The 23,608-nt window shown below is 38.5% G+C and overlaps 1 protein-coding gene across 2 annotated transcripts in view; it reads right to left on the bottom strand.

The window, feature by feature from the left end:
- Positions 1–23,608, bottom strand: part of LOC122636610 (furin-like protease 2) — a 320,226-nt gene that overhangs the window by 295,323 nt on the left and 1,295 nt on the right. For both annotated transcript variants that reach the window (XM_043828008.1, XM_043828009.1), the window contains exon 2: positions 14,261–14,997. In XM_043828008.1, coding sequence (XP_043683943.1) covers positions 14,261–14,446 — 186 coding nt within the window. In that variant the 5' untranslated portion in view covers positions 14,447–14,997. The remainder of the gene's footprint in view (positions 1–14,260; positions 14,998–23,608) is intronic.

Here is a 23,608-nt window from a genome sequence, read left to right as displayed (position 1 = left end):
AAAGATAGACTTCATCGATCAATCGATAGATCCTCGATATCATATTTCTTCGTTTTATTAGCCCGATGAATTGCGCATGACTTCCTTTTATTACCCATGGAAAATCGAATATCTAACGATTTCTCGATCATGGATGGGATTAAACGCGAGAGGAGATAGGAAATAATCGAAGCTTTTCTTTGGATTTGCCTGATCCCGTAACTGTAGCAACGAACAATTGTTAAAGCTATGGCGCGATATAGATGGTATCTAATATGGTGAATCTAATATCGGGACTATATAATATAAAGTTCGTAATCGGTTAACAATCCCATCGGATTACTAAGCTTCTAGGGCTGGCTTTATTCGTACGAATCGTGGATATGCTTCGCAACTATCGTAAACGTAAATTCAAAGACGAGGAAGAGTACGATGAGGGGTTTGATAACAATACCCAAACAATTGCAACGTGTGTGCTCTGTTGCAACTGTGAACTTTATGTATCGCATACGCATGCATTTTCTTTTGTTAAAAAATCAGATTAGCGATCGAATAAACCGTTCGAAAAGGTTTTAATCGTTGAAGTACAAAAAAGTTTCCGTTCTGTAAAATTTAATCGATCGGAGAAAAAAGGGGAAAGAGATCTATTTTTTTCTAACGGAAGCCAAGGAACGCATCAATTTTACAATACGGTTGATGTACGAAAGTAGACGAGTTATGCAACGATCTTGTTCCGTTAGAGGCACGATTCAATTTGACCTAGACGTACGATAAAGTAGCGGTTGGAGAACGAAGGATAATTACAGATCCATGATGCATTATGAACGCCCGATGAAATCTCGCAACGTGGATTTTCTCAGCGAAAGGTTTTCGCAACCTTCCGATCGCAATTAACGCAAAGGCATCTATTATTTCTGCGTAACACGACAGTTGGTAGGAATCATCGATAACCTTCTTCGTCGCAACGCGATTAATTTAACGGGTATTAGACGCGCATATTGGTTAATTCCTATAATCTAATTTTTTCTTCGTCTCTACAAAAAACAATATAACGCGAAACTCTCATGGTATGATTACGCGATAGAGGCAACTTGAGTCTAGCCAAGGTTAACCTTGCGACAGAAACTAATGATTAATTCGACGCGACGAGAAAGAAACTAAATATTAAAAACTAGAAAAAGGAGCGAATACACGAGTACGTGACTTCGAAGTTGCGTGGTGTTACAAAGGATTAACGGAATAAACGAGAAAGATTATCGAACACGGAGTATCCATTATACAGATATCTTTCGAAACAAATCATTCAAGAGTTAGTACTAAGAACGAGTACAAGTTCGAACATATCATTAATGTTTATTCGCTAACAACAGATCTTTCCAGTCGATGGAAGCTTGCGAGCGATCGTTAAGAACGATAGAATCGACGACCCCGATAACAGACGCGCGATGCAAAAATCTTCTTCTTCGAACGCTCTCAGCGAAATTACGTAACTAGATTTTTACGAGAATTTTCATTCCGTCTACGGGAAGCATCGTGCTCGCGAGTGTCTTTTATCTCTTTGGATGACAAGAAATAAAAGTTGGAATAAAACTAGAAACGAATAAAAGTTTAAAGAACGAAGGGCACGATATCGAAATAAACTAAAGGACAATAAACGAACGCGTGAAAGAGTAAAAGACGGGAAAGACAGAGAGAGAAAAATTAATTAACGAGCGATTCGAACGGTTCGCCTATGGAGACGACGTTAAGTATCGTACAATTTCGATCTATCGAACGATCGAGTACCCAAGGACCCTGTGATGTCTCTATATTTCTTTCTCCTTCTTCCGTAATCAACTTACTGTTCGTAATGGTATCGATCGGACGATGGCAACTTTGTCACGGGAGATAATCCTCTTAATCCGGATTCCGATTCATTTACGTACTATATCGGGATCCTTTTGCTCGTAAGAATTAAAAAGAGAAGATAAAGAAGACAAAAGAGAACAAAAATATTGCGAAAACGAGCCCCTCGACGAATTTTGGTGTTGCTTTTTGTGAACGGGTTGCACGGTTTCCTTCCTCGCTCTTTGAAACTCTTTTTTTCTTCTTTTTTTCCCTTTTCTTTCTTTCTCTTTTTTTTTTCCTTCACATAGAGGTATCTTTTGTCGAGAACACATACGGACGTCCCCAAGCGGGACGACCTGTCTCGTTACGACACTGTCAGTTGCGAAGAAGGAAAGACAGACAGAGAGAGAGAGAGAGAGAGAGAGAGAAAGAGAGAGAGTCAAAGCTACATAGAACGCAGAAGAGCGAAAAGAGATCGGAGAAGGGAGATGGTGTAGCGACAGAGACTAGACAGTAAGAAAGAGAGAGAAAGAGAAAGATCCGACCCGACCCTTCCAACCCTTTCCCTCGTTCTACCTTTTGTTTTTATTTCTTTCTAACCCGAAGCACAGAACGGAGCAACGTAGCCCACGCTTTATCCAGAGCCTGGCCGCATCTGTCTCTCGGCAACGGTATATTCTCTTCTGCCCGACCCGGCTCCCAACCCTTCCTCCCACTCCCATCTCTTCTCTTCAACCTCCTTCTCGACTAAACAGGTTCTCCTGTCACGCCGCGCCGGTTCAACCGTGGTAGACCGGTCTGGGATATACCGCGAACACCAGAAGAGAGAGAACCACTCTCGCGGAACTAGAAAACAGGGCCTGAGTCATCGTACACACCGGAGCCCTTCGTTGTCTAGTTTAATTTTACTAGGACCGATAGACGTAAACCAGATCAACTAGAAAGGACAGACTTTACACTCTCGATATATCGCCCGTTCACATTTAATCGATCCTACAAAAGTTTTCACCGAGATACCGATCGGAATTAATCGTATTATCAATCGACTTTTTATTTTTCTTTCTTGGTTAACGATAAATATCGTCGACTCGTATACATTACCCAGAGATCGAACGATTAAATCGAATCGATGAAAATTATATTCGTACTCGTTGTAAAAGTTTGACGATATCTAAAACGAAGAAATAACAATGATAATTTTTTTTGAATATCTAAATACAAAGTAAAATTCTTACTTAGATTTTATCCTTCTTATTAAGTACTCACGAAACGATAAAATATATACTCTTAAAGATTGACTTTTAACGTTTCACATCGAAAGGCTCGTGCTACGATCGAAATGAAAATTCTATTCTCGAGCATAAACTCGAATGAAAAAAACTTTATCTTGAATTTATTAGAAACATCGAGTGCGATGCGAAAGGCAAACTATTCTACTATATACCACGCCGAAAAGCTCTCTCGTTCGAAGGAACGAACTAAACGTTGCACCGGGATCTCCACGTCGAAACAATTAAATCGCGTGGTCCCTATAAATTTATTGAACAACCGAGCACCATAGCCGAGCTTTTCTTTCGTAGCGAATTAAACGAATTTCGGGATCACCATTGGCTCAGCTTTTGTCTTTGGATTAACTGCAACAGAAGTGAGAGAGACAGCATAAATTCGATCGTCGAATTGGAGAGATTTTATAAAAGCCAAGCTACGTTTTTAACCATCCTTTTACCATTCCTTTTTCCGCGATAAAAGGATTTAAAAATTACCACGAACTCCGATGTCTCTCTCTCTCTCTCTCTCTCTCTATCTCGTTGGTTATCCTTCTCTACTTTATTATTCCATCCAGTCTCGAATATAAAGTCGATAGGAATCGACCTCGACTTCTCGAGGAAGATCAGCATATCGAGGCTTGTCATCATCGAGGATCCTCGTATCTCTGATAAAATCTCAATAAATATTTTCAACGGCGTAGCATTCTAACCTTGATCTTCGAAAAATAAAGGAGGGAGGGTTGAGATAGAGAGAAAGGAACTATTTCGTAACGCCTAAGGGAATGCCAGATTCGGCACGAAAAGACTCTGAGACCTGCATGTCCTTTGCATTTCAAAATCGTATCGAATCAAATCCATATTTCATGCACGATCCGAAGGACGAAGACGAAGACACAAGTTACTCTCTATCTCGATCTTTTCTCTTACTCGCTCTCTCGTCATCGCGAAAATTCCGCACGTTCGCGAGATTATTACCATATTCCATTTTGTTTTGTTCTGAAAACAATTCGCTTACCTCTCTCCGTCGATACATGACAACGCGAAAATGTAAGAAAGACAGAGAATCGAAATTTTGAACGACAGATATATGCACGTACATAACCGCAAGCTAGTTTTGCATTTTTGTCAGTCATCTCGGACATGGACTTTTTGTTTCTCTTTCTCTCTCTTTCTTCCTCGTCGTCTCTCTTGTACCATCTATATTTCGAATTCCAGAATAAAGAATTCATCCGATTCTGTCAGAATGAAAGTTACGAGGAATCAAGAATTTTCTGCATCTACGCTGAGACAGCAGGAAACCGGGAAATACGGAGAAGAAGATGAGAGTGGAAAGGGACGATATATATATATATATATATATATATATATATATATATCGCTACATATTGAAATAGCGTCCTCTAAAAGCGACATAACGGAGACCGCAATACATATTATTATATAATAAATACGAGAATGCCACGAACGATAAAAGGATCGCGGTTATAAGGACGTGGGAAAAAAATATATATTCGAATAAACCGAATAAAGGACAAAAAAGAAAAAAGAGAAAGAAAAAGAAAAAAAGAAATAAAAAATGTGAAAAAAAAGAAACAAGAGACATATAAAAATGCTTGTAATTCCAGAGATAGAATTAATCCTTCTTTTTTCGCGTTTTGTAGAACTCGTGCCGTTAAACGATCAGATGTCAGACGATGTAAAATAGGAAGATTCATTGAAGTTATTCCGCGTAAAAACAATTTAACGGTGGATACGTCAATGACAAACTTTGACATTTAATACGAGTTACATATATTTACATACATGTATGCACGTAAGTGTTCGCATTCCTACGTTTCGATACAGGCGAGCGACATTTGAAACTGTTCCTTGTTTCAATCGATATAACATTTAGAGGATTCTCTCTGTAGATGATATAAAACGTTCCTTTCTTCTTGACGCTTCGCTGCATTCGAAACTTAGCTGCTTTTTCATAGTAACGTTGGATTGAATCGTTCATTTTAATATTCCACCCATTCCTCCAGGCATATAATAATAAACCGTTACTAAATGGCTATTTGAGGCAAGAGATAGGAAGAACGATACGGCGAGATGTGGGAGAGGGAGACACACAGACAGAGAGAGAGAGAGAGAGAGAGAGAGAGGAGATGAAGGGAAGGGAGAAAGGGAAAGAAATAGCGTGGTCGGGGGACTAGTTAAATTTAAAGGTGGAAGAAATAAAGCAAATAGAGAACGAGAAAAAGGAGATAAGGATAAAAAGGACGAACGAGAAAGGAAAAGGAGGAAAAACCAAGAGACAGGTAGACACGTACAGAGAGAGAGACAGAGAGAGACAGAGAGAGAGAGAGAGAGAAACGGAGAGACAGACAAACACGGCCTTGGCTGAAATTTCAACGAAGCTGGGACGTTTTCACGCGAAAATGTCCACCGCGATGGTAGGAACGAGCGACGCGGAAGGAAGCTGATTTTCCACGGTCTGCCGAGGGTGAAACGATTCGCGGAAATTGAGGAGGAGGTATAAAGCCGACCCTTCGGCGTACCGTACCGATGGGTGAGGCCATCTCGAACGAAGGGTGCATCCTCTCATACCGATCGGCCGATCTTTCCTAGTAGCAACTATATACATTCATTCTATCCTCTCTCTTCCTCTCCCTCTCTCTCTCTCTCTCTCTCTCTCTCTCATTCTCTTTTTTGCACGCCCTCGCAGTAAAAATATTTTTAAACTCGCTGCAGCTGCGACGACGATTCACGAGAAGATTTCACATGCAGGGAATCTTTTCGACCGGAAAGTAATCTCTTTTTTCTTCTCCTGTTTTTTCTTTTTTTTTCTTCCTTTTCTTTCCTCTTCGTTCACGTAAATTCGTCGTCAGGGTTAGTCGTTTAAAGAAACTAACGATTTTCAACAAAAAAAAAAAAAAAGAAGAAGAAAATAAAAAATAAACAGTACTTGGTGCGTAATGATAATACGGAATTCGTCGAATATCGAGAAAGAAAAAAGTCAAAAAGAAACGTATGCGCGTTTCCGACGAATACCGTACCATTTCCAAATGTTCTTCTCGATATTATTCATATTTTTATTATCTAAAAAGAAACAAAAGATTCTCATCGTGTTTTCATAGAAAAGGAAAAGGAACATAAGTAAATAAATAAAAAAGGCGGAAAGAAAGAAAATAAAAAGGGAAAAAGCGTTTAAAGGGAAATGGAGGGAAAGAAGAGGAAAAAGAATAGATACGTCTTGGTAAATCTCGTACCCACGACGAAAAATAGAATAACTCGCGGTCCCGTGGCCCGTATGGTAAAGACTCAGGAATAAAAAGACACGGATAGAGATAGAGATAAAGATAAAGATAAAGATAAAAATAAACGTAGACAAAGAGAGAGAGAGAGAGAGTGAGGTTACTCGAAGGAGTCAGAATCGAGTCGGTAGTTTGTAGAGATCTCGCGAGAATGGGCGAGCACGTGGGAAAGCCTTCTCTCGCAAGAACGTTGCAGTCGTGAACAAAATCCTTTCTCCGTGAATGGCCTCGCTTCAAACATTACCCACCTTGGATCGAGTCTACGAACTTTTCTGGAGCGTAGAGAAAGAAAGAGAGAGAGAGAGAGAGAGAGAGAGAGAGAAAGAGAGAGAGAGAAAGAGAGATACATACGTATCTATGCATGCATACATGTAGACTTACGTCTTGCCAAGCCCCGTTCCCACTCGCGCGAGCACCTTCGCTCGGTCAAAATACTTTCGCGTCGATCTCTCTAACGTTAACGTTCTGCGATCGGTCGAGGCCTCGAGATTCGACATTTGACCTCCTTCGTTTCGAGTTCCGCGAGTTTGTTGCAGTCGTATACCGGCGAGTACGATTTCGATAAGAAACGATGCTCGTTCTTAATCAAGAATTATTTATCTTTATTATCTATCGTAAATCCGGATAGAACTAAACTCTGATTGAACGTTTTTCTCGCGTATTCAACGTCCAACGTTCGATTTCTTTTCGTATATCATGTTTTGCTTACAGAAAATGAATACGAATCAGACGATTCTTAATTAAATTCCGCCCGACGTTCTGGATTTCCTGTATAAATAATACACAAAAAAAAAAAGTAAACAGAAAAAGAATGAACGAAAGGACAAGAGCTTTAAATAAGATTTGCTTTACTCGTATATCATATGGTATGTACACGCGCACACCTACCCATCTGAGCACACACACGAACACGCACATGCACAGATTATATTTAACGAGCGTAACAGGGGAAAACGTCGTTATGAATACGCGCGGTCATCGATATGGATTGTCATGAATTAAGGTAATTTTCCTCTTTCCCGTCGCGTTACGTACACGACAGGATGATACCGCAAACGACGTAGTTACAAATCCGCCGACGTATCGAGTGATATTAAAGCGGAATAAAATTTGCATAATGCTTGTGTTTCATTAGCGTCCGCACTCCGCTCACGTACCGATACGCGCCTCCCGAAATTTTGATTCCGCGCATCCGCCGTTGTAATTTCCCTAGGAGCGAACCCAACGACGCGACAATGTCCGAGTAAGGAAATGAGATTTCGAACAACCTTTGAAAAACGTGATAATAATGATAATGATGACGACGAAACGACGACAACGATGACGATGACGATGACGATGACGATAATGATAATAACGTCCTCGTCCTCGTTCTTGTTATCTATAGCGGAAGATAAAGATAAAAAAAAAAAAACAAGAAAAGGAAAAGATAAAAAAAAAGATAAAAGTGCGATCAAACACATTGCAAAAATAGAATCGATACTTCGTCCGATGAGAATACATTTCGTTTGTATGTACCTCTCGAACTAAATCGTTCCTATAGAAAAAGTTACGAGAGTAGGAGAGAAAGAGAGAGAGAGAAATCGTCAAAGTTCTGGTTAGAAAGATGGGACGAAAAAAAGATGAGAGGGTGGAGAAACGCGATAGAGTGATCACCACTTGCATCCGGTCTACATCAGCGACGAGTAACTGCATTTGCCAGCAACCGGTAATAAACTTTTATCTCGCGATATATGCCCACAAGAAAGTGAAAGAGAGAAAGAGGGAGAGAAAGAGAGAAGCTATTTCTTTTTCTCCTTCTTTCACTTTTTTTCCACGCTCGATCCTTTTCGTCCGAGCTTAGGTACATCCATAGATAACTTTATCTTCTGCAATGCAACGCGCAGACGCACGTCACGTAGGATAAAACGCGCGTTAGCACGATGAAAAGAAGGGCTTCGTTCGCGTACGTCACGCCCGGAAGTTAAAAACTTTTGTAGCATGTCACACACTCACATACACACACGTGCGCATGCACGGACATAGATAAATATCCAATTCGTATCATCCGTTTATCATTATCGTAAGGAAGAAGAAGAGAAAGAACATTTTTTTCCTTCCTTCCCTCTCTCCTTCCCTCCCACTCTTTTTCTCTCTCCTCTATCGTTTTCATATCGTAATCTTTCCAATGGAATCGTGAAACTATATGAAATACGTAAGTACGTTGCGTAAGAACGAATTGAAAGATTTGTTTTATCGCAATAAAGAAAATAATTGCGTAACGAACTATTGCAGATTAACGCGTTGACTGACTAAAGCGGTCTCTTTTCTATTCTAAAAATAAAAATTACGATAAGATTTATTTTAGTAGATCAAATCTTTCTCGATATATATACATATATATGTATGTATGTATGTATACAATTATGATTTGAAATCGTAATATAATAAAGTTGATAAAATTGGACGCTCATGTTGAAACGCAGATACGTTGCGTACAAAGGAATGGGCATAAAAAAGAGAAGTGACGAATCGTTGACAATGGAAAATGAAATAAAGTGACACGAGTATTAGTGGCAGTTTAAACGTAGAACACGCGATGGACGTCTGATGGACATTGGACAACCGTCGGAGAATTCGTTCACGTCCAACGAGACGAGAAGGCAACGCGAAACAAACCGAAACATTCACCACTCGAACACTCGAAGCATCCCGTTTAGCCCTTGTCGGTCAAGCTAAATTAGTAAGGCGACCTGGGGCGTGTCTAACGAACTCCCACGAGAAAGAGAAAGATAGTTCAACAAAGTTTCATGTTGTCGTCGTACGTTTTCTAAACTATGCAGTGCTGCCCGTTCGTGCCTAAGAAGGATGACTCTTCTAAAGTTTTTATCGTGACCTAGTTAACGAAACTTCGTCTTGGTATCCGTTAATGACCTCTCTTTAATATCCCTTCCTTTCGCAAATTTAACGAAGAAACGAGGAACGTCCCAATAACATTTTCTTCGTTCTAAATTTCGTTTAAAAATAATCTGAGTCATGTCATGTTTATATATGTGTGTGTACACGTATAAATAAAAGTGTATGCACGTAAATACACATTATCGAGTGGTTTTCTATTTACGTGGCCTACCAAGAATTCACGTGATAAAAGCGTCGTGTAACAGTGTGCGAATGTACACACATTAGCGTATGGTATTAATATCAAAAGAGACACGTACCGGTAAACCAGGAAACGCAAAAGCTTTGCCTTCCTGACCGAGTCTATATACGCAATCGTTACGCAAATCTCAAAGCATCCTCGAGAAAGAAACGCGAGCGTGGTCGGTTGACCATTGGTATGCAACTCGCGAGAACGCAAACTCGTGAGGCAATACCGCTTCTACTAAGTATTAGCAAGGCATTCGTCGGATTTTATACACGTATGTATGTACGTATACGTACACACATATATACGTACTATATATCTCGATAAGGATCGTTCAACGACGATTTACTTTCCTATGAAATCGAGCGTGGCGGCCGAAGTCAACTGGAATCAGAATCACCTTGGCCCGCTTGGGAAGTTTTCCTTCCATTTGATTCGTCGTTCGTGTAATCCCGTATGAATTAAATACCACGATAAAAAGGACGTTGAGACGATAATATTTTCTACAAGTAAGAGAAACAATCCTTTTAAATAATAAATATTTCATAACTCGTAAGAACGATCGTTGTCTTATGATCTTAGTATCGTTCAACTTACGTATATACGTTTATAAAGCGTCCTTTTTATTCGGATCGTCGAATAGAAAATAGATATAAAAGAATAGCATTCTATTTATCTTCCTGTACCGAACGAGACGTCATGCGAATTAATCGAAGATCCATCGTAATGTCCTTGCTCCGTAGTACGAAAGGACGAAGCAAAAACACTCTCGACGATGTTATTTACAGATAAGTCGTCCAATGAGATTCCGAATGAAATGTATTCCACTTGGAGGTCATTGTGTGAGTCTCAAGCAGGACGACGACGAGGGTCAAACGCGAAGAAGGTTAAATAAGCTTTAAGAAGGAGCGAGTCGACGAGAGAAGGAGATAAGGAAGATGGTCAAGCTCTGTACGTGTACGTATCTTTATGTATTACGTCATAACGTATACTACTCTTTCGTGCGTTTAGATGTATTCGGAAATTAGTTAAAACTCGCACAACGACTCACTACCGCAACGACGACGACGACGACGACGACGACGACGACGACACGACTGTCCCTCGTTATTACGTCTCGTCTCGTTTCAAAGATTTGTTTATCAAAGGAATGTGTATATACAATAAGAAACGTAATTTTAAAAGACCTAAAAATAATACGTCCTGCGTACGCTGTGTACCTTAAAGAATCACAGAGATCTTCCGGAGAATATCTTTCCGCCTTGTTTGTCGCATAGAAACGTTTACATTACAAAAGTCACTGCTCCCTTCTTTTCTTTCCATCTTTCTTTCCTAACGAATAGAAATTCTTATAACCGAGTGCAACACACGGTGAAAACAGCACTTTGCTCTTTTATCTTACAAAGAAAAATTTCAATTATTGAGTTGCTTACAATATACGTATATAACTTTTATGGTCGTTTTCAAAGTTCTCAAGGCTTCATGCATTTGTTTTTTTTTTTTTTTTTATAAATAATTAAGTATTCCATTAGTGCATAGAACATTGATATTTTTAAATAAAAACGATTACAAAATATAATATACGATTGCAAAAAATGATGAATGTGCACGAGAATTTATAAATATGAAAATGAGGTCGTTTCGTTCTATTTCTTTTTGCAGCTTAAATTTTCTAACTGATAAAGTACGTAAGTAATTAAAAAAAAAAAAAAAAAGACAGAACGAGATTATACACGAACCATTCAAAACTTTTATTTCAAATGTAAATATTTTGTTTCTTACGATATATACAGTTGTGTATCAAACGGTGAGTATCGAAAAAGGAAAAAAGAACGTCCCGTAAACACAGCTGCATCGTAATTCCAAAAACAACGCGTGGAAAGAAAAATGTTTTTCTTATAGCAATGATCTTTTTTTCCCATCGTAACGGAACGCGATTAAAATGATTTTCGCTTTCTATCCAAATAATCCGTGGGATTTAAATCTTTATCTTGTTTATCGAATTGCTGATTACGAGAACGACGATGACGACGAGACCCACAAACGTTATAACTCGATCAACGTAGACATATCGATCGCAAATAATAAATAAAGAGAATTATAGGTAACGATTATATACATAGCATTTTATCTATAAATATATATGTATATAAAATAAAATAAAATAAAAAAAGAATATTGTCTATTAAATCACACATACTCTACACATTGTCTGCCAACACTTTTATACGGAAAAAATCTATTACAAAGAGACCATAAAAAATCTTATTGGCAAGACGTGTTTGACGCGTTAGTACGAACGAAACGATCCTCCTTGTTGCTTCATGTTACAACGCGAAGAAATGATATTCGCCATCAATACGATCGAATTCGTGGTGTCAGATAAAGCACGTAATATCGAAACAGTTACGAGTCTTTAGGTCGATCGAATGTCACGACCCGTCTGATGATAAATCTTTTTAACGCGATGAAAGGGACACGAAAGAGACGAGAGAAAATTCTTTCTCCATTTCTTTTTCTCCGATATAGACTAGATTACTAGAAAATAATATATTAAGAAATAATATATCGAGAGAAGAAAAAAAGATGAAAGAGAAAAAGCACGAGAGTTCGATCGATTATACGAGGGAGTAAGCGAGCATGTAAACATATTTATCGTTTATTATCTATTATAAAAAAAAGAAGAAAAAAAAAAAAAAGAAAAAGAAAAACATCGGTTCGTTCTCGTTCATTCACCGAGGATAAAATTTGCGAGAGTTATTTTAGTCGTATAGTTGTTGAATTGCGATGATAAAAGAGAAAGAGAAAAAGAGAAAGGATAAATATTTTACTCGTTTTATTGCAAAAGTGATAACATTTCAGGCTCAATGAATATTTGTAATCAATATACCCGAATACTGTAAACGAATTCGTCGTGATTGATACTTTGATCGTCGATCAATTTTACGAATCGTATACAGCTAGCCAAGCGATAAAAAATTATTCGTCGCTATTAACCGATTGGTATAAACAAATGGTACTCTTTAAAGCACGGCGATAAGAAGCGAAGTAAAAAAAAAAAAAAAAAAAATTACTAAACAAAATAACTATGAAATAAATGAATAGAAAAAAAAGAGGAAAAAAAAAAGACATTAATTGAAAGAATACGCGCAAGATAAAGAACGTTTAATCCGATATAAAGATATATTAGATGTACGACGTTAGATAAGTCTGTGTGCGTTGGAATCGTTGCCGGTTGAACGACGACTCCCCCTATATTTTTCTTCATAATACTAAGTAATAATCTCGGAGACGATTACGTAATAACCGATCCATCTAAACCTTAACGCATCGTTGTGCTACAATGAACGGTACTAAAAAAAGAAAGAAAGAAAGAAAAAAAAAGAACGACAATTAAGTTGGTACTTCGTTAAAACTTTTATCTCTCTTTATACACAATATATATATATATATATATATATATATATATATGTATGTATATACATGTACATGTGTTAAACTTCGACCTTAATGTACAAAAAAAAAAGATTAAAAGGAAGAATAAAAGGAAGAAAGATAAAAAATGCGTTCGAATTAACGAGTTTCAAGTGATAAGTTATATTCGCGAACACGTTTCGCGACGAAAGAAAGAGACTGGCCCTATGGTAAAAACTATCTTGATTGCGCTATTTAACACCACGAGAGAAATCTTTGAGCGAAGAGAAAAAAGAAAGGAGGACAAAAAAAATGAAAAAGAAAGAAAGGAAGAAAATGAAGGAGAGAGAGAGAGAGAGATAGAGGAAGAGAAAGAGTAAGAGAGATGAAGAGAGAGAGAGAGAGAGAGAGAGAGCACGACGGATAAAATATTACGGAGGGGCTGTTCTTGAAAGAAAGAAATGTAGCTAATTACTTTGAATATACTCCCGCGCAGCCGCCATTATAGTCTCTCTACGAAGAGCTACTACCTTGGCATGCACCACCGAGGCAACTCGATACATCATTTTAGACTCGGAACTATCATATGTTCCGGGAAATTACGTCGTTACTGCGAAACTTCCAAGATTCTCTGCTACGTCGAAAGAAAGCCGCAAAGGCAGAAGAAGCGCGGAAATGATGTTCAAAGAAGAACTTTAGTGTTATTCCCTATCACGAACAACCTCTATCGCATTCCCATAACGTTAATTTACTGTCCACCATTAACGGATCGATAGCTCAGAAAAGAGTATAACGTTTTAATCTAAAACTCCAAGTTTTTAGCCTTTCATGAAGGAACACTTTCCTGGAGCAACGTATGGAACGTTCGGAATAAATGTATCTACTAAAAATCGCTCGTTAAATATGATAGAGTACTTACGATCAATTTATCGAGGAACTATCGTCGACATGCTTTTTTTTACTTTATATTCATAGATATATGTATCTAATGTATATTTATAAATTACGTAACTAATATACCGCCCTCGAGAGACCGTTCGATCTAATTCGAATAGAGAATATTCTGGCCTCGATCATTAAAAATACTTCAACGTACGATTTAAATTTGAAATAATCTTCGTAATCTATGTATCCGTTTTAATTCCAACGCTTCCAACACAATAAAAAGTCATTCATTAGCAATAGAACAATCCCGATGGCCTTCGAGTCGAGGCCGCGTACGTTTAACGTCGGTAGCGAGTCTCGATGCTGAAAGACAGATAGAGAAAAAAAAAACGGGAAAAGAGGAAAAGAGAGAGAAAAAAAAAAGAAAAATGATTAAGGAAGAAGAATAAAGAAGGAAAAAAACTAACCTGTCCGTGATTGTCGAAGCCGTGTTTCTCGGCGATCTCGCTTGCAGCTTCTACTCCTTCCGGTACATGGACCGCGAACTGATTCGAGTAGATGGGCACGGGCCGTGCACGAGGACGGGCTTCTGCTTCTGACTTTATCGGTGCACCGACCAGCAGGAAGCACACCAAGGTCACTCTGACGATCATCTCGTCGTCGTTACCGTCGACGAGCGAGGACTAACCGCGCGACACGCCGACGACAAGGACAATTACGAGCGTTACACGACTCGTCGACTAGTGGGAGAAAGAGAGAGAGAGAGAGAGACAGACAGACAGACAGAGAGACAGAGAGAGAGTGCGAGAGAGAGAGAGAGAACTCGATTTCCTCCCACTCCGTATCTATCTGTCTCTATCCGTATCTCTCTCTCTCTCTCCTTTACCACACTATCTATCTCTGTCGCACCTCCTCGATAAATTTCTCCGTTAAACGCGAAGTAGTTTTCGGCACACGTACGATTATTATCGCGAGACGAAATTTTTCTTCTTTTTTTGCTTTTTTTATTTTTACTAAATGACACCGCACTTTATATTTCGTTTCTTCTTTTATCCTCTTCGCGGATCCAAAGACGATGATGACGACGCGTAAGAATCGAAGAACGAATCCGACTTATTCCTTGCGTATTAAGCGGACGAATTTGTTACTGGCGAGATTTGGATAACGTTGTTCCTCCTCGGTGGTGTTGGCTCGCTCGGCTTATCTGCAACACGAAACGAAGGAAAACCGCAGATTAGCGATGCGAACTGTTGGAAAACCGCAGCATGGAGAAACCACCAAGAAGACGGGTCCGATCTTCGGGTCGGTTTCTATGGCAATTTTCCTTCCGGTCGCGTAATCGTTTTGTTCCTTTTTTTTTTTTTTTTTATTTTTATTTGTATTATCAAAGGAACTCGTACAAACCGCACCTAGGGACGACAAGCGCGACGCATTCTTTTTGTTCCTTCGAGTGGAATAATCGAAACGAAACACTTTGATATCCCGATGAATTTTTCATCAACGAAGAAAGATAAGAGAAACAAAAAGTGTAAGAATAAAAAAGAAGAATGAAAGAAAACCGTTGCGACGGAAATATAATTCGGTTTAACGCCATTCTGATACATTTCCGTATTATCGAGGCAAAAACTACGAATCAAATCGTTTCTTTATCATCCTGATATTCCACTTTTTCTTTATAGATACTCTTTCGCATATTCGAACGATAAAAGAAATATCAGGTAGATACATATTTTGGTGTTCACTATGTGAAAACAAAAACAAAAACAAAAAAAAAAGAAAGAAAAAAGAAGAACGTAAAACCAATAAAAAAATTAATAAAAATAGTCTCCCTATCAAACGTTCCTCTTGGCAAGCTTGACGGCTCGTATAAATTGAGTTTTTCGACGTGTCGTTCGCGTGCTATTCCCAAAAATAGAAACGTTACGAGTGAGTATTAGTTTCGTACAACTTTTTCGAGAACGTTCGGCGATATTAATTTAGTGGAAAAAGCGACCGTAACCGATGACGATGAATTCGTCGAGGGATGGAAGTTTTGGGATCGCGGGACTCAATCCAGGCTGTCGATAAAATTCGTAGAAGTTGCCGAATGTTATTCTATGCTATCGTACCCATAAGCGAATCTCGTTCGTAGATGATAATAAGCACATATAACGCATCCACGGAATTTCAACTATTCAATATATACAATAGGAACGCTCGAGCAAACGTTTGCTAATGAAACGTGTTAACAATCATCGAGGCCTGTGTTGATCGTTAAGATTAAATTTTCAAATGTCCATTCTCCCTGGCTCTCTCTCTCTCTCCCTCTCTCTCTCTCTCTCTCTCTCTTTCGCATAAGCTTCGGTATATCGTCCGAGTCCACGATAGTTCGATCGCTAGCTCGTCACCAGTATTTCATAATATATTCTGTTCCCATTTTCTCTGTATTTACCAAACTGTTCTAGCGTAATTCGATGGCTTAGGCGTATGGTAATCTCTCTCATCTCATCATCAGTGATCTTCGATAGTTACAACGCTCGCAGGCTAATTAATAGCTTTCGATGTATAAATCATCGGTTTCGTGGTCGATGATCAGACTGGGTGAATTGGTGTGTGTGTGTGTACGTGCGTGTATGTGTGAAAACAAACGATAAGCTCGCTAGTTTAGAGATCGTGGCAAAGCGCAGCGGCTTAACGCACTCGTACTTTCGACGATCGGGGCATCTGGGGTAAACAGAAGCAAAGTTTAGTCGGAGGGAACCAGCCCGATAGATACATAGATCGATAGATGGATAGATAGATAGAGAGAGAGAGAGAGGGAGAGGGAGGGAGGGAGAGAGAGAGAGAGAGAGAAATAGATAGATAGAGGAAGGGCTTAATGCACTCGTCGAAACTCGGGGAAAGCTTCAAACGAGACGTACAAACGTATGTTGTATGTATGTATATAGCTTACGAACGTAAGCTCGAGATGATCCAGTTTCGATCGAGTGCGACTACGTGCGAGATGCAATACGTATTCCTCGAAGTTTCACGATTTGCGTGGATTCGTGTCGGAGATAAAGAGGCAGCTAAATTAACGCGCAGATGTCATTGACGATAATGAATTACATTGGGATAATAACCGAGAGCAAATCCAAGGAACAAATATCGCCTTCCTCTTCAAACTCACGATATAGATATAAAAATCGACTTCGTTTTGATGTAAATATTTTATCCGAGTTCTTTAATTACATGCCAAACGGAATAACGTTAAATAAGTTCGGACATGTTGAAAGCTCGTACCGTCGATGGTTCATCATTGTTCGTTCGACGAGCACGAAGATGAAGCGTCGATTTCACTAATAGAACATTCCAATCAATTCTATAAACGCTCACCATCGTTTTTCAATACGTTTGCATCGATTAATACGTATCGAAGGCACGTGGATCGACTTTCATTGGTAACACGATTTATCGTTATTTCTCATGAAAAGTTATTACACGTTGTTACGTCGAATCCACATAAATAAAAAGACCATTCGAGTTAGTTGTGGCACTTTACGAAATATCATTGTTAATTTTCTTTATAATCGGTAATGATCGAATTTAACTAAAAATATCTGTGAAAATCGATATTAACATTGTCATTTCGAGACTATTGAAAAAATAATTTGGCGTTGGATTTGGTAGTAAAAAGAACAATTTTGTTAACTACGTTGGTAAGTAGATTTCTGCCAAACAATATTCGATTTGATGCGATAAATTTTAACGGCATATAGTGATCCCCGAGTGAAAGGAGGTCAATGGCTGGCGCAAAACAGGCAAAAGGCCGGTCGAGGCGAGTATGTGTGTGTATATATATATATATATATATATATATATATATTTGTATGTACGTACGTACGTCGACGAGTACCTATCTCGAATTGGTCGAAACTTTCTCGCGAAATCGGCGTAACGCAAAGCACTGTACGATTGTACGCGTCCGTAACAAACTCGACAAATTTGAAAACTCGATTGTAAAAGCGAACACCGAAAATGTGTTCGATCCCAACAAATTTTTTTCCATTCCGTTATGTAACCGAGCACGAATAGAAATCGGAGACTGGACCAAAGGTAAGAGTCGATGTAATTATTATGGCATATGCGTTTGGTATACATGGAAATATATATACATATGTTTGTATGTATATTCGACGGACATATATAAGCATCGAAGTCAGGACGCTAAATTGATATTTTGTAAAAAGAAAAAGGCAAACTAAATCTTTCCGGGACCGAGGATTCCCGAGGATTTCGTTAGCGTATATTTTAAGAGAAGGTGAGGTGGTGGAGAAGGAGAAGGGAAACGATTTGAGAGCTTCAAGTCAAACGAACGTCACCGTTTGACTTCAAACGTTAGAAGCGAGATATTACATTCCTGATATCACGCTTAAAGTATTGAAATCCGAAACCTCCAAGGTATCGAGAATTTCTGCGCACGTATTTACGAATGTCGTTTACGTTGCACTAGTTGGAGATAAGCGAGTACGTAAAAGGGATTTTAACTAGTTGATAAATCGTTCGACGGTTCATTAATTAAACTGACGTAACGATGAAATAAATACTTTCTATCGTTTCTGAATATCCTCGGTACGTCAAGGATACAACCTCCGAGAGAAACATAATCGAATAGAATTATAATAAAAAAATTCAAAAGATCATTCTTTATACGAGGAAAGAAAAAAGAAAAAATTAATATTCGTTCGGTCGATTTTTATCTATGGAAGAGATAATAAATCATTAAATATCGTTATCGATCGATTAGATCAACGCTCGGTCTTTTTTACTTATTGCAAAGAAAAAAAGTTGAAAAAGTCGAAAGTACTTAATTAAACGATTTTGAGTGGCTTACTCGAGTAGCTATTAAGTTCGACGATGTGGAGCGTCAAAGAAAGGGAGAACATATGACATGGAGGAAGAGCAGAGAGGAGAATCGAGAGAGAAACGGAGACGGAGAAAATAAGAGAGGGAGAAGCAAAGAGGGATTAGCTGGCGTAAGCGCTACGCAGCGTTATTCAATAGACACTCTTTCTGCTAATAGACTAGTATCTTACACTTGATATTGATGACGTCAAGACGGCTAGAGGTTATTTTTAGTTAGGCGTTATGCGAATCACTAGTAATTTCGTAGCTGTCTTACTAGGAAAGACGAGAAAGAGAGAGAGAGAGAGAGAGAGAAATAAGAAGGAATTGCAGAGCGTTTCCATGTGCAAAAAGTTCGAGTAACCGTCCTCGACCGAGAATTGTGCGAATTTCCGTTCCAACGTATAAAACATTAACGAGAGAGTGAGAGAGAAGGTGAATAAACTCTTGTCGTACGTCACGAGACGAAGCGAATAGTATATAGTCGAGCAAAATGCTATCTACCATTTACGGTGACACGTGGACCATGAGAATTTCTGTCACGTGCCATCCAACTCGCAATAACCATACGGTCGGTCGGTCGGGCCGAAATTATGAAACCTCCCAGCGACGATGGCGCGTCGACGAAATTAGCATAGCAAATTCGAGGCCATTAGGAGATTCGTAAAGAAATTTTTAGGATTATTCCGACTGGTAACATTCACATATAAATAGAGAGAAATAGAAAGAGAAAAAGAAGCTTTTAATAGATTATCACATAGATATTAAACTCGTTCGACTCTCGAAAGGGAAAGCAGCGATGAGATAGCGTTAACACTTGGTAAAAGTGGGAAGCTTTTGCTTTACTTTCCTGCTTCCTCCGTTTAGCATTTCGTTTTCCCCTCGACGCTCGGCTATTAACTAATTAATTATAACGCATATCGCGGCTATTGCTCCGACAAAGTTTTCCTAATTAAGATTATTAATTAAAGAAGAGCAGAGGAAAATCTCTGGAATCTTTTGTAATCGGCTTTTTGTCTAGGTCCAAGCACGGGATGGCCATTCTCGATGGCCAATTAGCACGCGTGATTACGGGAAGCCTGTGAAAATCCACGAAAAAGAGATACTTTTTCGCCGTCGTTTTCCTCTTTCCTTCTGGTATCTACTGCGAGGTAATCCCTTTGTGATCCTGACCGGACTCAAATTCCTATCTTTTTTTTTTCTTTTCTTTTCTTTCCATTGTCAAAAAATTGAGGGAAAAAAAAGGAAAAAAAAAAAAACTGTGAAATTTCAAATCTCTACCTCCACTTTTGAGAAAAATATGAAGATAAAAAAAACTTTATCTTTTTTTTTTTTTTGTTACTACTTAAGATATAAACGTACAAAAAAGCAAGATAGCTTCTTAAAACTTTCTAAGTCACGCCCACTCAAAACACCATATACCACGCCCATTTCAAACACCATGTACCACGCCCCTCAAAACACCATACACCACGCCCTCTCCAAACACCATAGATCACACCCACTTCAAACCCTATAGGCCATTCTCCCTCCAAACGCTTTATAGAGCACATCCAATTCAACCCCCATATCTTCAGCTCTCTCTCCAACTCTTATATACCACGCATACCACACCCCCTCTAAATCCCATAGATCGTTCCCTCTCCAAAATACTTAAGCCATGCCCTCGCTAAATCCCTTAGAACACACCCCCTCCAAACCATTTCAATTATCTTAAATAGTAATCGAAAAAAAAATTGACAAAGTTTAAAATTTGTATTCCCCGAATGTCGTCTCTAACGAAGGACATTTTTTAATGAACAATAAAAAAAAAAAAAAAATTGGGAGGGAGGTCACTCGGCTACGTTTACTTTTCTAAAGTCTCATTATCACGAATCGATTCGAATGTTTCTACTTCGAAGATATACAATGTAAATTGAAAAGCATTAACATCGCGTGTAACTAACGAGTTACAGAAGGAAATGGGATATGCATGCACGGCATTCGCGGGTTTTCGACTGCCAAACATTCGACTTCGATATCTCTGTAGTCGAGCGTAATTTCGACCGATAGGTTATTACCCTAGCGAACATATCAAACTAGGGAAGCGTGATAGACAAAATAGGGAGAGGAGTTGAAGGAGTAGAACGGGTTAGACGAAGTTTCGTAACATTTGCTTACTACGGTCGATTTAGCATAGAAATGTCGTACGACGTTATATACCATTCTAAAAGAGATTTCTTTATGAAGAATTTAACTATTAACGACGCACTCTCCCTTAATGCAATCTACGTCTACATACGTATGCATAATCTATGATGTATGTATACCAACGTACAATATCCCTTACGCATCCGTTTCAACGGGAGGAACGAAAATATAAGCGTACGTAGAGGAGAAAAAGAATTTATCTGGCTGGATTCGTCATTAATTAAGAAATCTTTAATCTTTCTCACGTTTTTTTTTTTTTTATCTTCTTCTAATGCGAAACAGATTGTCGTGATTACTAAACGAAATAAAAAATCCTTCGAACGAAGAACCTCGTTCCGTACTTTTTTCTTTCTTTTTTTTTCTTCTACTTCTTTATCTTCCTCCCTCCCTCTCTCTCTCTCTCTCTCTCTTTTATTATCTATAAAGACAAACTATACTAAAGAGAGTGACTCGACAAAAAAAGAAATATATATATATATAGGGATCTAGTATCCTCGAACAATCGACTTTTAATATTGGCCCTTCCAGTTCGCCATAGCTGAGTATTCCGTTGGGCGAAAATTCGCTTCTCCGAAAGTTTTCTGCGAGGGAGGAGGGGAAGAAAGGAAAAAGAAAAGAGGACGAGACGAAGGAAAGTTAGGAGCACTTTAACGATATATAAAATCACTTCTCGTCCTAGTCTGAAAAAGTTTTTCAAGAGGACGCTCGAGCGCACGTGCCAGTTGAGTTTTCGTCGTCGTCGTCGTCGTCGTCGTCGTCATCGTCGTTATCGTCCTCGTCGTTGTCGTCGTTCACGACAGGCGAAACGAATTAATGATTCTACGGTGGCCGCGATGACGACAACGAACGAGTAAATAAATATCCCTGGATCTGGTACGTAAGAAAAAGGTATTTAATTGCGCTAATGAATATTCATGATACGTAGGAACTAACGTGCCCGTATCTTTCTGCAATGACAACAACGAGAATAAACGATCGAGCCAATTTAAGTAACACTTTCGTTCTGATACACAAACATTCTGCTATAGCATTCGCTTTAATATATAAAATCGTTTCTTCCTCTTTAATTCTCGTTAAAATTCTAATATGCTAATACGACGTATCATATTATAGTATTTATATATTGTTTCGTTAATATCATATTACTGATCGTTCGGAAATTACACATTTCACTTTTATATATTTTATACGTTTCGTATTTTTTAACTGTTTTTGTAATAAATAGATATATTACTGTTTAATTATCATATTGCAGATACGTACTATATCGATAAATTATTAATATGGTACATTTGATATTTACTATATATATATATATATATATATATATATATATATATTATATCTAGCACAAATATCGGATAAAATATTTTCAGTGAAAGCTATGAAAGAATTTCGAAGCGCAAACGGTGTCGATTTATTTTTTTTGGCACATTCTTGGGTGAGTCAAAAATATATAATAAAAAAAATAAAAAAAAAAGGATCTGCTCTCGAGTTTTGGCAAAGATCGATGGTACGCGAGGCAGCTGTGAAAAATAAAAAAAGAGAAAAAAAGAGAGAGGGAGAGAGAAAAAAGGAGCAGAAAAAAAATAAACGAAAGAAATTCGAACGGATGAGGCGGATAGTAGTTTCGCGAAAAATCACGTATAAATTATCTAATTTGTCGACAGTGGGATAAACGACGGTAACATCGCCTCGAATGTGTGAAAACACGCGGGTCGTGTTCAACTGGACCATAAAAACTCTCTATATGCGTTTTTTCACTTTCCGCGCATGCGGAACTTGCTTTTACTTTATTTCCTTTATGCTTTTTACTTTTTTTCTTTCTAAATTAAAACAAAAAAAAATCCGTCCTTAGTTACAGTTAGCTCTTCGCAACAAACAACGAAGCGTGAGATAGAAATACAGAGAGAGGGAGAGAGAGAGAGAGAGAGAGAGAGACTGAACAAAGACTGGTAGGAATGAGATATAACACGTTAGAACGTGAGAGGCTAAATCGAGAAATTCCTTTTCGTTCGTGTAAAGCGTAATTACGTATATCAAGAGTCACGTTGCTGAGAGGAGGGATAAAGAGTGAGAGAGAGAGAGAGAGAGAGAGAGATGGAGTATGGAAGGTGTAAACATTACTTTACCTCCGTACGATTTCGTAGAAACGAGAAAAAGATGAGAAAAAGAGAGACGGAGAGAGAGTAGCAAAGAAAGATGGAGATGGATACAAAGAAAGAGAGAGAGAGAGAGAAAATACAAATTGTATAAGAAAATAACGTCGCACATTGCTATATAAAGTTTAATGGCGCGTCATGACGATTTGCAAATTACTCTTCTCCATTCTTAATTACTATAATAGATATCGTCGATATAGAGGAAATAAGAGGTTAGAAACAGTGTTCGTTTACGTCGAAGATCGAATGCATCTATTATTTACGCGTGTCTGTAACAGACAGACTTGTTGCATCCAACTTGTTCGTGCTTGTATATACGTCGTGTGTACATACGTATGTATGTAGATACATAAGTACATATATACGTACCTCCCCCCTCCTCCTCCTCTTCCACCTACTCGCTGGGTCCCATCTGCTTCTCTCGCGAGCGTAAACGCGTGACTGCTCTTGAAAGAGTCAATCGTCGTCTGGGCACTCACGCGCTTCGCATTTTTCCCGATCGTTCGTTAACCTTCTCCACGTCGTATCTCCATCGCGAACTTAATGTCGGACATCGATAACTATCTAGCCGCGAGTCGAAATTAAACGAAAAAAAAAAAA

The sequence above is a fragment of the Vespula pensylvanica genome, chromosome 22, assembly GCF_014466175.1.
Source record: "Vespula pensylvanica isolate Volc-1 chromosome 22, ASM1446617v1, whole genome shotgun sequence".
In the NCBI taxonomy this organism is placed as follows: Eukaryota; Metazoa; Arthropoda; class Insecta; order Hymenoptera; family Vespidae; genus Vespula; species Vespula pensylvanica.
Note: the sequence above shows the minus strand (reverse complement) of the source record. Positions and strands in the feature narration are given on the sequence as shown.